Source organism: Aphelocoma coerulescens, chromosome 5, assembly GCF_041296385.1.
Source record: "Aphelocoma coerulescens isolate FSJ_1873_10779 chromosome 5, UR_Acoe_1.0, whole genome shotgun sequence".
Lineage (NCBI taxonomy): Eukaryota > Metazoa > Chordata > Aves > Passeriformes > Corvidae > Aphelocoma > Aphelocoma coerulescens.
The window spans coordinates 34,850,060-34,862,244 of record NC_091019.1 but is presented as its reverse complement, the minus strand read 5'-3'; the positions used below and the strand labels follow the sequence as shown (position 1 = coordinate 34,862,244).

The 12,185-nt window shown below is 37.0% G+C and overlaps 1 protein-coding gene across 2 annotated transcripts in view; it reads left to right on the top strand.

Moving 5' to 3' along the window:
- Positions 1–11,762, top strand: part of EIF2AK4 (eukaryotic translation initiation factor 2 alpha kinase 4) — a 37,868-nt gene extending 26,106 nt beyond the window's left edge. For both annotated transcript variants that reach the window (XM_069017674.1, XM_069017673.1), the window contains 8 exons: positions 1,281–1,367; positions 2,684–2,796; positions 4,354–4,412; positions 5,607–5,704; positions 7,726–7,794; positions 8,428–8,472; positions 9,560–9,684; positions 10,908–11,762. In XM_069017674.1, the coding sequence (XP_068873775.1) occupies positions 1,281–1,367; positions 2,684–2,796; positions 4,354–4,412; positions 5,607–5,704; positions 7,726–7,794; positions 8,428–8,472; positions 9,560–9,684; positions 10,908–10,962 (651 nt within the window). In that variant the 3' untranslated portion in view covers positions 10,963–11,762. The remainder of the gene's footprint in view (positions 1–1,280; positions 1,368–2,683; positions 2,797–4,353; positions 4,413–5,606; positions 5,705–7,725; positions 7,795–8,427; positions 8,473–9,559; positions 9,685–10,907) is intronic.
- Positions 11,763–12,185: the final 423 nt, after the last annotated feature.

Here is a 12,185-nt window from a genome sequence, read left to right as displayed (position 1 = left end):
AAACCATACTTTTTCAGGGTATTTTTCTGTTTTTGTGGAGGTACAGACTCATAAGACTGAGCATGTAGGGTGCTAATTCAGACACACTAACGTCAAGAAAGTCTCGCTGGCCTTGCAGCATTCTTTTGGAGTATTTAAAAGTGTAAAGAAGGATCCCTCAATTAATAAATTTAATACTTAATAAGGGGTACATCAAGAACACAACAGTAGCATCAATTTTACATAGCCAGATGGCTGAAGATACTCAGGTACAGAGGGGATATTGACATCATTCTACTGTTAGAAATACAGTTTGGCAAACTGAGCTACCAGATGGGTCCCCATGTAGTCCTTGAAGAGATGTGTTGTAGGAGGGGAAGAGAGAGTGGCAAGCTGAGTTGTGCCGTTTTATGTCCAGCTGAAACCAAACAGTGCTTTAGCCAGCACTACCTCGATGGAGTGTAGTGAGCTATGTGACAACACTCAAGTCCCTTTTAGAGGTGGTGGCACTTACCGGAGGATTATGAGTCTACTTCACCTTGAAGTGTCCCAGTTGGTGACTAACAAAAGAGAGACTCTGCAGTTGCCCCTTCCAAGTCACGTGTTGCAGGGCAGGTAGTTTTGAGCTCATTCAGTACATTGTCTGACGTTTTTGTAATTTTTTGCCATAACATTTCCTACAGCTTCAATCTCTTGGGACTGGAAAAAATATAGATCATATACTTTTCCTGTGATCACCTAGGCTGGAGTTTCTTGCTTTAGGGTTTTTTGTTTGTTTTTTTGATTCATAAAGAATGAAGATTTGGGTAGTTCTTGGGTGTGTCTAATGCTGTCCTGCAACCCAGTGCTGAGTAAGTCAGCATAGCCATAGGTTTACAGGAACCCAGCTAGAGTCAGCTTTTGTGGCAGACCTCCAGCCATGCAGGACTGAAGGCTGCAGGCAGCAGTGTGGTGACTGTTTGACTGATGTTTTATTGCACATTTTTACAGTTACTTAGACCCTGCACTTCTGGGTGTAGATAGCCCTTCTATGTGGGAACTGGGACTACAGGGCCTAGGCATTCTCTTTATCTAAGTGTAGATTTAGATTTCAATTTTAGCACGCATTAGGTGGATAAATATATGCATAATGAAGTTTCATCTGCTCAAGTTGTTAATAAAGCTTTTTTCTCTCGGAAACAGTGCGACTGTTGTATATCAAGTTACTTTAATTAAAGACAGGAGACTTTGATTACTTAATTGGTCATCTTATAATCTGTCAAATTAAATGTCTCATTCTCCTTCCTCTGTTCACACTTTAGTCCCAGGAAGAACTGCAGGAATACTGCAGATGCTCTGGGATTACATATGTGGCTCTGGTGTCAGATAAAGAAGGAAGCCATGTGAAGGTAAGCATGGGAACAGAGGATGCTTGATGGTATTTCAGATTTATACTCTGTTATTTTACATTATTTTATTTTTTTAAGGTCATTATTAATATAATATAAATTATACTTGAGTAAGTGGGGTTGAGGTAAATACAGTTTCGGTTGTTAAGTCGTAGAAATGTTATTCCAAAGAATTTCAACATTTTAAACATATTTTATCCCTACATTACACTGTTATTCACAGACCTCCTTCCCTCTAGGAAAGTCCAAAAACTAGTGCAAATGTTGCTTGACTGTGCCATCAATGGTTTAACATCAAAAAAGGTTTCTCTTGTCTCTGATTTCTTTGAATCTACAAAATGAATTTGTTGACTTAGCAATCTTTGCAGTTGGCACCTTTTCATGTTACAAAATAAATACAACTAAAATGTAAATCTAAAAAAATCTATGTAGTTCCAACAGACAGTCAGAATCACACTATTCACCTCTCTAAACTCAGGTTAAGATGCAAAGACTGGACTCTGTCACAACATGAATTACCATCTTCTGTACTCTGCAGCCTGGGGTTCTGGTGCCTTTGGTTTTTTGAAGTTAAAGTTTTAAAGTATTTTGGATCATTAGAGAAGAGATTATCATTTTTTGGATAAAAGATTCATTCTTTGACTGAAAAAAATACTAACCATTTGACAGCATCTGGCAAGGACAGCCAATGTGCCTTATTAAAATGTTTTTCACTTCTTATTCGCTCTGTTATTGTAGCAACAATAATTGCAAGAATAATAATGATGATGACAATGTGATATATCAAAGTCCTCCACAAACTTATTATAGAGTGTTCTTTTAAAACTGGCTTTATTGAAGCAAAACCAAGAAAGGAGATATTAATGAGGTGAATGGTGGTGTTACTGATTAACCTCTTGCCAATAAAGATGGTGCAGATTCCTAAGTTTTGAATGTCTGAGTTAACTCCTGCAAACTGAAAAGCAAGCCTTATTCTAATGTAATTGCTTAACTAAAAATATTATATTAATAATATGGTATTTACAGTTATAAACCATTCTGCTTAGAACTTAATTATCACATATTAAATGCAGGGAGCTGAGCTAGTTTACGCTTTGGGAATGCAGAATAAATTAGTAGTTGGCCGAAAAAAAAACCTAATCAAAGATTTAATTTTGATTGGTAATTGATGTGATTGATTGGTAATGATGATACCTTCCTACCTTTGACTCTTTCACCTTTAATGAGTGAAACTTGGTTTTGATTAAATTTGGTAAGTTGATTTGTTTGCCATTTTAAGAATCAACAATCTTATGAACTATTGAACTACATCATAGGTGAAGTCCTTTGAGAAAGACAGGCAGACGGAGAAAAGGATTTTAGAATCTGACTTAGTAGATCACCTGATCCAGAAACTGAAAATGAAAATCAGTGATGAAAGATGTAGTAGGTAAGTGTCCATGTCAATGATGTGAATAGTCAAAATCAGAAGTGAATATATGTTTGCATGTGCTCAGTTAAACATTAATTTTATTTGGTAAAGAAATTGCTGAATTTCTTTTGAGAGGAAAAGAAAGCAAAAGGCTTGGTTACAGAATTGTATTGAGATAAGAAAGAAACTGATTTCCCTAGCTGCTGCTACATTCACACATCCATAGTGCTTCATAAAGTAAAAGGCCACACAGTCATCCTAATGCTGCTAGAACAGCAGTATTGTTTGTCTGGCTGCCTGCAAGTCCCTGTTACTGAGCAGAAGTCCATTCCATTTGTGTAGTGTGTAATCAAAGAATTAAAGCAGCAAATCCCAGGCAGTACTGGTATGGTGAAACACAGGTGTAACTGTAGCACACCTGTATGCTCTGGTGGCACAAGTGAAAGTAACACCTGGCAAAGACTTGAGGTACAAAGGAAACTCCTTCATCCTGTTTTCATTGAAATTGCTATTTATTGTCACCAGTGGAAGTTAGTACAGAAATGACAGGAGAGGCTAGTCATTCCTGTGTGCTCAAGCAATACAGCTGTTACTTACACGTAGCCCTCTGTAAGTATATCATTACAGATGCACCTAGATATATTTATGTGTGTGTGTGTATATATGTGTGCATTGGCAGCAGGAATAGACATGCATTAGTCACACAAAGTAGAATTCAGAATTTGGATTTGCCATCCATAGTTTTTCTGACTAGGCTTAACAATAAAGGAAATCATTGAGCTTGGAAATGCTGAACTCAAGCAGTAGTTTATACAAGTAGTTGATGTCTCCAGCTCCCCACCTCTCTTTCTCCTTTTTCTGGCCTCAGCCAGTCTTAGTGTTTAACTCTGCAACTAACCTGATCCTCAGGTGCTTTGTGACAGATCTACTAGAAGCTGTGAAAGAAAATCATTCTTTCATAATGTTACCTTATTTCTAAATCCTGAAAACAGAATGGAAAAACCCTTGCATGGTGCTGCTAAACAGAGAAATGCAATAGCTGATTGTAATAGCACTGGCAAATTTCTCTTTTAATGAATTCCTGAATGTAGAAAGTAAAGGTATCCAAACTAATTATTGAAAGCTTCTTTGAATAGGTGTGCTCTTAAATATAAATACTACCTTTACACATTAATAGTATTCTTTCACAGAAACCTGTGAGAATTAAATTAAATTAACAATTCAGAGAGAATACTCTCACAATATATTTTTGTATTAGGATATAAATCACTCTTGCATGATATGGAGGACATTTTTTGTATCCACAGGAAGCACTGCTTCTAGACTTGACTTTTTAATGTAATTTTGGATGATTTCCTGTCAATTCCTGAATAGAATTTATTTATGAATAATAAATATATGCTGGGAAGTATCTGTAAACTTCTTTACCTGTTGAAACTAAGTTTAAGTATCTATGATAATCTGAAAACACTGTCTTACTACAGTGGTTTTATTTCTTTATTTTCATTTTTTTCTTTATTTTCATTTCTTTATGATTGTAAATCTGTTTCCTTAACTGTCTTTGTTTATTTTTAGAGAAACCTCGGATAATCTTTCAATACCAAATCAAAAAGGATCATTTACTAATATTTCAGGTATTTAATATCTAGTTACAGAACATACAAACTGTTCCTCTTTCTGCTCAAAAACTATTTTATAGGAAAATATTACCAAAGGCAAAGTAAGACAATGTTTTGTAGCAGAGCTCTGATTAGAGACACTGCTTCTTAATCTCAGATATTGTTCCAAGTGATCTAAAACTGAATTTTTCTCCAAACTAACAAAATCAGTGCTCAGACCAATGGATAGAGTATTCTCCATACAAGCATTTATGTTGATGCAGTGATCCAAGAGGTTGGGAAAGCCAAAACTCCCAAGTTTTTCCTAGCTGAGGAGAAATTTAAATGTCATCTTGATGAAAAATAACTTGACTTGAACTTGATTGATAGAGTATTGAGACCTGTGTACATTGACTTACCAAAAAAAACCTACAAAAAACTTTTTTTTCAAATGAAAATGCCTTTACATTTCTAGCTATGGTTTTGCATTCCTTACTCTGATAATATAAGTTTGTATATAAAGAATAATACTAAGTACTTACTGTGTGGCTCAAGTTTGGCATTTTTGATAGTTCTTTTATTGAGCACTGCTATAGTGGGTGGTGGTGGTGATTTTTAAAGAAACACTTCACACACAAACACTTCTGCTAATAGGAAGGGAGAGAGGCAAGGTTTAACTGGGGGGGTGGGGGGTGTGTGTGGGTGTGTGTGGGTGTGTGTGGGTGTGTGATTACCAGAAGTGGCAATTTAGATTTCAAAATAAGTAATTTCAGATTTTAATTATTGATTTTGGGGAAGCTGGGGTTTATTGTTTGTTTTGTCAGTGATTCTGCTATGGGACCAAGCATTAAATAGTTGCCTCATTCTTGTAATAGCTTTTTTTTTTTTTTTTTTTTTTTTTTTTTTTTTTTTTTTTTAAGTATTAGGTGCCCTGCATTCCTTTGTAAAATTATGCAAGTCATTTGGAACTTTTTCTTAGTTTCAGGGAACAGTGATATAAAATACCAAATTTCTTAGTATTAACAACCAGTCCTTCAAAGTCATAAGTGAGTGTTTGAGAATTTATGTGCACGTGTCTCATTATCCTTGCAGATTTTGGAGTTTTTCAGCAGCTTTTTAATCCCTGTTCTGCACTGATTTTAGCTTATTAATAATTTGTGAATTTTCTGTTTCTTGGTACTTGTTGTATAAAGAAATACTATAAACTAAAATTATATGTTTGCATTTTAGGTGTGTTTGAATCACATGGATCTCTTGTAGTGCCTAATGTTAGTGTTATAGCTCCTGAAAAATTATCTGCCAGTGCCAGGCGTCGTCAAGAAACTCAGGTACACGCACATCAAATAAGTATTCAGAAGTGATCCTTAAAAATTAAGGAATGGTAGAATTCATACTTCCATGATCACCTAACTTAACAAATTGATGCTGTGTGTTCTTTATTAATAAAATAGACTATGAATAACCCAAAAGGTTGAAGGCAAAGAGCACCCTTTTTAACAGTTTGGATGTTAGGAATTATCTGTGACATCGTGGCTCAGCTATCATTGTGCATACATATTAGAAATCTCACTTTACTAGGAACCGTGGTTCTGGAACTTCCCTTTCTTTTTCTTCCTTCCTAAATGCTGAAGTGTGTTAGAGGCTGTCGTGGTTTCACCCCAGCCAGCAGCCAAGCCCCAGGCAGCCACTTGCTCACTCCCCCACCAGTGGGATCAGAGAGAGAATTGGAAGGGTAAAAGCCAGAAAACCCCTGGATTGAGATAAAGGCAGTTTAACATGGAAAGCAAAAGGTGTGCACACCAGCAAAGCAAAACAAGGAATTTGTTCACCACTTCCCGTAGGCAGGCAGGTGTTCAGCCATCTCCAGGAGAGCAGGGTCCCATCATCTGTAATGGTGACTTGGGAAGACAAACACCATCACTCCCAGTGTCCCCCCTTCTTCCTTCTTCCCCCAACTTTGTATACTGAGCATGATGCCATATGGTCTGAAATGCCCTTTGGTGAGTTGGGATCACCTGCCCTGCCTGTGTCACCTCCCAACCTCCAATGCACCCCCAGCTTCCTCACCAGTGTGGCCATAGGAAAAGCAGAAAAGGCCTTGGCTGTGTGTTACCAAACAAGTTATATTGGTTTTAAAAAAAGGAGTCTATGCAGCAGTGGGGGAAGATGTTGGAAAATTCTTTTAACTTTAGTACAATAGTTTTTGATCCCTGCATCTGTGACTAATAGTCTTGCACTAGCTATTGCTTCCTTACTTACCTTTATGAGTGATTAGCTGCTCAGCAATAACAAAACCATCTCTATGTTATCAATCCTGTGTTCAGCAAAAATCCAAAACATAGCCCCATACCAGCCACTGTGAAGAAAGTTAACTCTACCCCAGACAAAACCAGCAAAAAGGTACAAGTTCATCATACTTCTAATTTGTAGTATGTTTGTAAAAGATACTTTATGTATTTTATTTCATTATGTTTTCTCAAACTGAAGGCCTAAGAAAAAACTGCAGATTTTAAAAAACACACAAAAAGCCCCAAACCAAAACAGTAACAAAAAAACCCCACAACCCTGCCGAAAACATGATACTATAGTAATGTAGAAAAGATTCAGTGATGCTAGAAACAAATGTCAGAGTTTTCTCATTTAGGATTATTAGCCTCAAGATATTTAGAGTACATGGTAAAGCAGAACTGTAATCTTACCCCCTTTTCAGTCCAAACTTGGATGTGCAACAAAAAAATCTCCCCAATTAATAGTTCTCAGAACCCAAATAAAAAAGTGGAGCTTTGAGCTAAACAAACTGTTTTCAGGTTTTGAATAAGTAAAAGCACTCTTCCAAGGTACAAAAGACAACATAATGCAAGGCTGCAACTACATTTGTAAAGTGCTGCCTTTGCAGGACCACTAGCTTGCTCTGAAAAAAGGTGTTATAATGCAGGACTCATATTTTAGTTTGGCTTTCAAAAGCCACCCTCCTTCTTTAGCTAGAGGTGATTCACTGTATCCAGTCACAAGTTCTCACTTTCCTTTGAAAGTTATCTAACACCCAGAAACAGGGCAGTTTTCACTAGTTAATGCAGGCATGCACATTGTTCTGTCTGCTTTAGCACTGTGCCAGTATTATCAAGTGTGTACCATTGCTTCAAGTGTCTCAGCCCCAGTTTCCTTCCTCTCTGCTCATCAAGGATCATTGTGAAACTTTTACTGAAAATTATATTAAACAATTGTTTAAATATGATGTAGTTCTATGTCTTGTTAGAAGCAGCCTCTTTTGCTCTCGTCTATGAAATACAAAATCTAACCTGTGTCACACAAGCAGTGTATGTTAGTTTTGCCCCTCTTTTGTTCCCAGGTACAAACAAGACTTCAGACATTCATTTCTAGCCTGCAACAGAAAACAAGTGAGATTGAGATTTTAGCAGTAAGTATTTAGCAGAAGCCTGAATTAATTCCGAATTCTTAATTGCAATGGATGATGCTGTTCCTATCTGGAACAAACTACTGCCAATTGCCTCACTTTAGAGATACCAAATGAATCAAACTTCTGGTTAAATAAGACCCCTGGTCTGTTTCTCTAATACTTGAAAAGTATCTCAGATTGCATCTACGGGACAGTTGCATGGAATAAAATTTTATATAAATTTATATACAAGTATTTAGTTGTAAGCTCTTAAGCTGTAATTAGCTCAGCTACTGTGGTAGATGTAATAACTTGTTCCTGCTAGATTTGCACTTCCATTTAAGCCAACATAGCTCTTGTTTGTATATAGCTTTTAGACTTCACTGACCATGTCACAAAGGACTTTAAAACGGTATATGCTTTTCAGGAAATGTAACTGCCTATTTGCCTGCACCTGTGTGCAAGTTTCCATAATGGAATCTGTCATGAATAGTTAGAAAGGTTTTAATCATTTCAAACTAAGTTCACAGTTCTGTCAGCGTGAGTCCTTCTCTGGAAATTAAAAAGTCTGACTCCTTTCAGTATTAGCTGATCTCTAGCTGGCAAACTGATAACCGAGAACTGTTAAATATTGATTTCTTGGTATTTTTACAGGTTGATCTGCCAAAAGCAACTGTGATACACTTCTTATCATTAGAGGTAAGCAATTAAGTATTGTTGTTAGAACTCTACCTGAACACAAGAGATGATAAATTCTGTTCCCAATGGAGTGTAAAATTCACCCATTCTAGATTTCTCTTTCAAATTTGAATTAGGTTTAAAACTTAGAAGGATTTTTTTACCCAGGGAGCTTGACTGAGGCTAGAAAAAACATTTTGTCAAATGTCCAAGTTACACAAGACATTAGGAAGTCCTAATCCAAAGTTCTGAGTTTTTTCCCCCAAGAATAGTTATCTAAAATTAAATGTTAACTGCTCTTTTTCAGAAACCAATAAGCATTAATAGCAGTTTCTACAAACGTGTTCCTTGAAGCTCTTAATGAAAGAGAACCCAAAATCCAGAGGCAATTGTTTCAAGTACAGTAGCTGAAACATCCCTTAGTGAAGCCAAGATAAAAAGGGGATGTATAAGGTACTATGTTGACACCTTGAGTAACTCAGGAACCGGTCAGTGGTGGGTGGGAGAAGACAACACCAAAGACAAAGCTTTCTTCTTTTCTCCACTGACAGCACTAGCTTAAGAGAGAGAGGGATGCCTCTCCACCCCTAAAAAAACCCAAACTCAAGAATGGCATCCTACCTGGAAGTGCATTTAGTACTTTCATACCTTTTATCTGCTGCTCTGAAGCCTGTGAACCCCTGTGAAACATTTCAAGACATTTTCAAAATTCTTCGTTCATCCAGTCTGTATAAATCATAGAAGTAGTTTATCACCTTGTATTTAAAAAAAAAAATTAAATACATATGCATACGATCAGCTTGCATGATTCACTTCTGATCACCATTACATCCGTTATTATATTCTCTCCAGCACTGCCAAGAGCCCTTTCCATTGCTTCTGCCTTTTTAGCACTGAAATGTGTTAAACTGATCACTAAATTAATATTTTTTATTAAAAATAAATGAAGTTGCACATGTTGTTGACATTGACAATCTTTGAAAGCTGTTTAATTAAAAGAGCATTGACATTACACAATATTCACAAGGCTGCATCCTACTGGGAGAAGTATTTCCTTCACAAAAGAATTTAAGACTAGCAAAGCTTCTTGTCAATTTCTTTTTTTTAGCTTGATGGAGATAGACAAGCCTTTGATGCTACTGTGAGACAACTGATGTCACGATGGCCCAAACAGAGATGTTCATATTTACAAGCAATTTGTGATGAAATTTACAGTATCAAAATGGAAAAGAGGTAAATTTGTTAAGCTCCTGTGGGTACATGAACTGCCTCAATTATTTCCGCATTCAACCTAGTAGATAAGCTGCTCCTAACTTGTCTTCCTCTTTCCCCTCCCTCTGAGGCAAAAAGAAAGTCAGGAAATGTGTGTACTTCCTTCAAAACTATAGGAAGAGTTGACTGGTCACTAACCCTCACTAACAAAATGTAAATTCTTCATTTTTCTAAGTCTTTTCAGGAAGCTCTAGAATGTATTGCAACTTTTATCTTGCTGCTGTGTTAATGAAACTGAATAGCTGACAACTATGTACAGCCAGGTATCCTGCTATACACAGTAGATATATTTCTATATATGTAAATATACAATACATGTATATACTGCTACATAAAAGGCCTCTTTTCTGATGAGAGGGACTCAGCTTGTCTTTTAAAACTCATAAGCACATTTAATTCCTCCTGCTTTGAAATAATACAATGGCAGTCAGGCACAGGTGGGAGAGTGCCCAGTTTTGTGCAGACACGATGCATGCTCTCCCAGCATGTACAGTAAAGCCCATTCCTGTTTTGTAAGCATAAAAACATTTATGTCTAACTGATAGTCTTGCTGTTGGATTCTGGCAAGGCTGATACATAGTCTGGACACATCCAGTATGTCCAGTTTTAAACCTCAAAGTCAAACGTTGCATGTACTGCTACACTTGAGACCTGGGTATTTATGCCCAATTATGGGTTTCATTTCTAATACATTTTCTTAAACCTTTGTTCCACTTGAAGGTACTACTTAACCTTTAAATAAGACTAAAACTTTGGTTCCTTTTGATTAGATGCATCAAAGTTGCTTCAGGTTTGCCGTTTACTAAGACAGCTAAATACCAACTCAAGCATTTTTCTTCATGGGGCTTGCAAGGCTGTGAGCAACAGAACTAAAATATTACATACAAATAATACTCCATACATTGCTGGGTATGAATGTAATACAGTCCCTGACAGTCTTCCTCTCCCATTCGAGGCCTGAGCACTACTTTGCTGTAAGCCTTCAGAACACTGAAGTGAAAACTGAACAGGCAAGATCAATAGAAAGAGGATGAGGGGAAAATTGAAGTCACAGCCAAACAAACAAAAACTGATTGTCTACTCAATCTTTGCTGCTATCTTACTGTGAGGATTTGTCACAGGAACTGTAGCATTTGAACCTGCAGTTTCAAAATTCTAAAATTCTTTTTTCCTTCCCTCTGCAGGGTTCCTGCACTCATCCTGTACAGTTACCGAGATGAATACAAGGTTTTGTTTTAGTACTTAAAGCATCATTTGTGGGATGCTTCTACAAATGGACAACAGTGTTTTGTCAAAAGGAATTTCAAAAAGCTGTAATAATGCAAGAGAGACAAGTAGTCCTTCTTTCTGTGTCCAAATGGCATTTCATGTATAATATTGTCCTGGTTCCAGCCAGGACAGGGTTCATTTTAGCTGTAGCTGGGAGGGTGCATGGCCAGAGGTTGATCAATACCACCCTCACACCCCCAGGCTCCTTCCAGGTGGGCACAGCATGGCAGAGGGAGCAGCTGGGTAGTGTTGCTTCTGGGGACTCTGTGTTCACCTTTCCTGTACCCTCTGCCATTGGTATTGTTACTGTTTTCTTATCTCATTGCTGTTTCCAGTAAATTGTTCTTACCTCAACCTGTGCTCTTTACCTTTTGTGCCTCCGGTTCTCCTCTCCAGCCACTGTCAGGGGGAGGGGGTAGTGAGCAGCACATGGACTCAACTGGAGCACTAAACTAGAGAATGACATTCCTAAACCATGACAAATTTAGAACTAAATTCTTTCAAAATGTGGAAGTAACTGTTTTATAGGCAATTAAGGAACAAGTCTGACTATAGCCACAGATATGTATTACCATGTAGTTCTTGCCCCTTATGCTGCACAAATCAGCTGTACAGATGTAAAACTACTTTTTTTTTAAATAGTTTCAGAATGCCTTAGTACTGCAACGAGAAATGTCAGTTCTAGAATTATGAGAGTGAATTACCTCTAACAAATTGTTTTAAACATTTTTGAGTTTTTATGTAATAAAAACTGCTGAGCTTTATTGAAATACTCATTACAAGCCTTTTGTGTGTCATTTTTGGTTCTGTTTTCTAAATCTGCTGTTTTAATTTATATATAAAATATGGTAGATAAGCTGGCTGCCTGTGCTCGTCCTGTCTGTACTTTTGCATGTAAATTAAGCAGCAGCTTCTGCAACATCAACACCTGATAAAAGGAAACACTTGTTTCAGACCTGCAGAACTTAAACCAAAGACTAAAGAGAAACAGAAACCTGCATGTGCTTGAGTCATAACCAAAGTTTTGAACTAACTTTCTTTACCTGAGTGGTCAGATTAAGTTTGAAGTTAAAATCATAGTAATGATGGAAATATTATCATTACCTTCTTGAAGCTAAACAGCAACACAACCCCACATCAGGAAGAATAAAGCTGAGAAACTATGATTTACAGCAGCTATAGTTAACTATGCA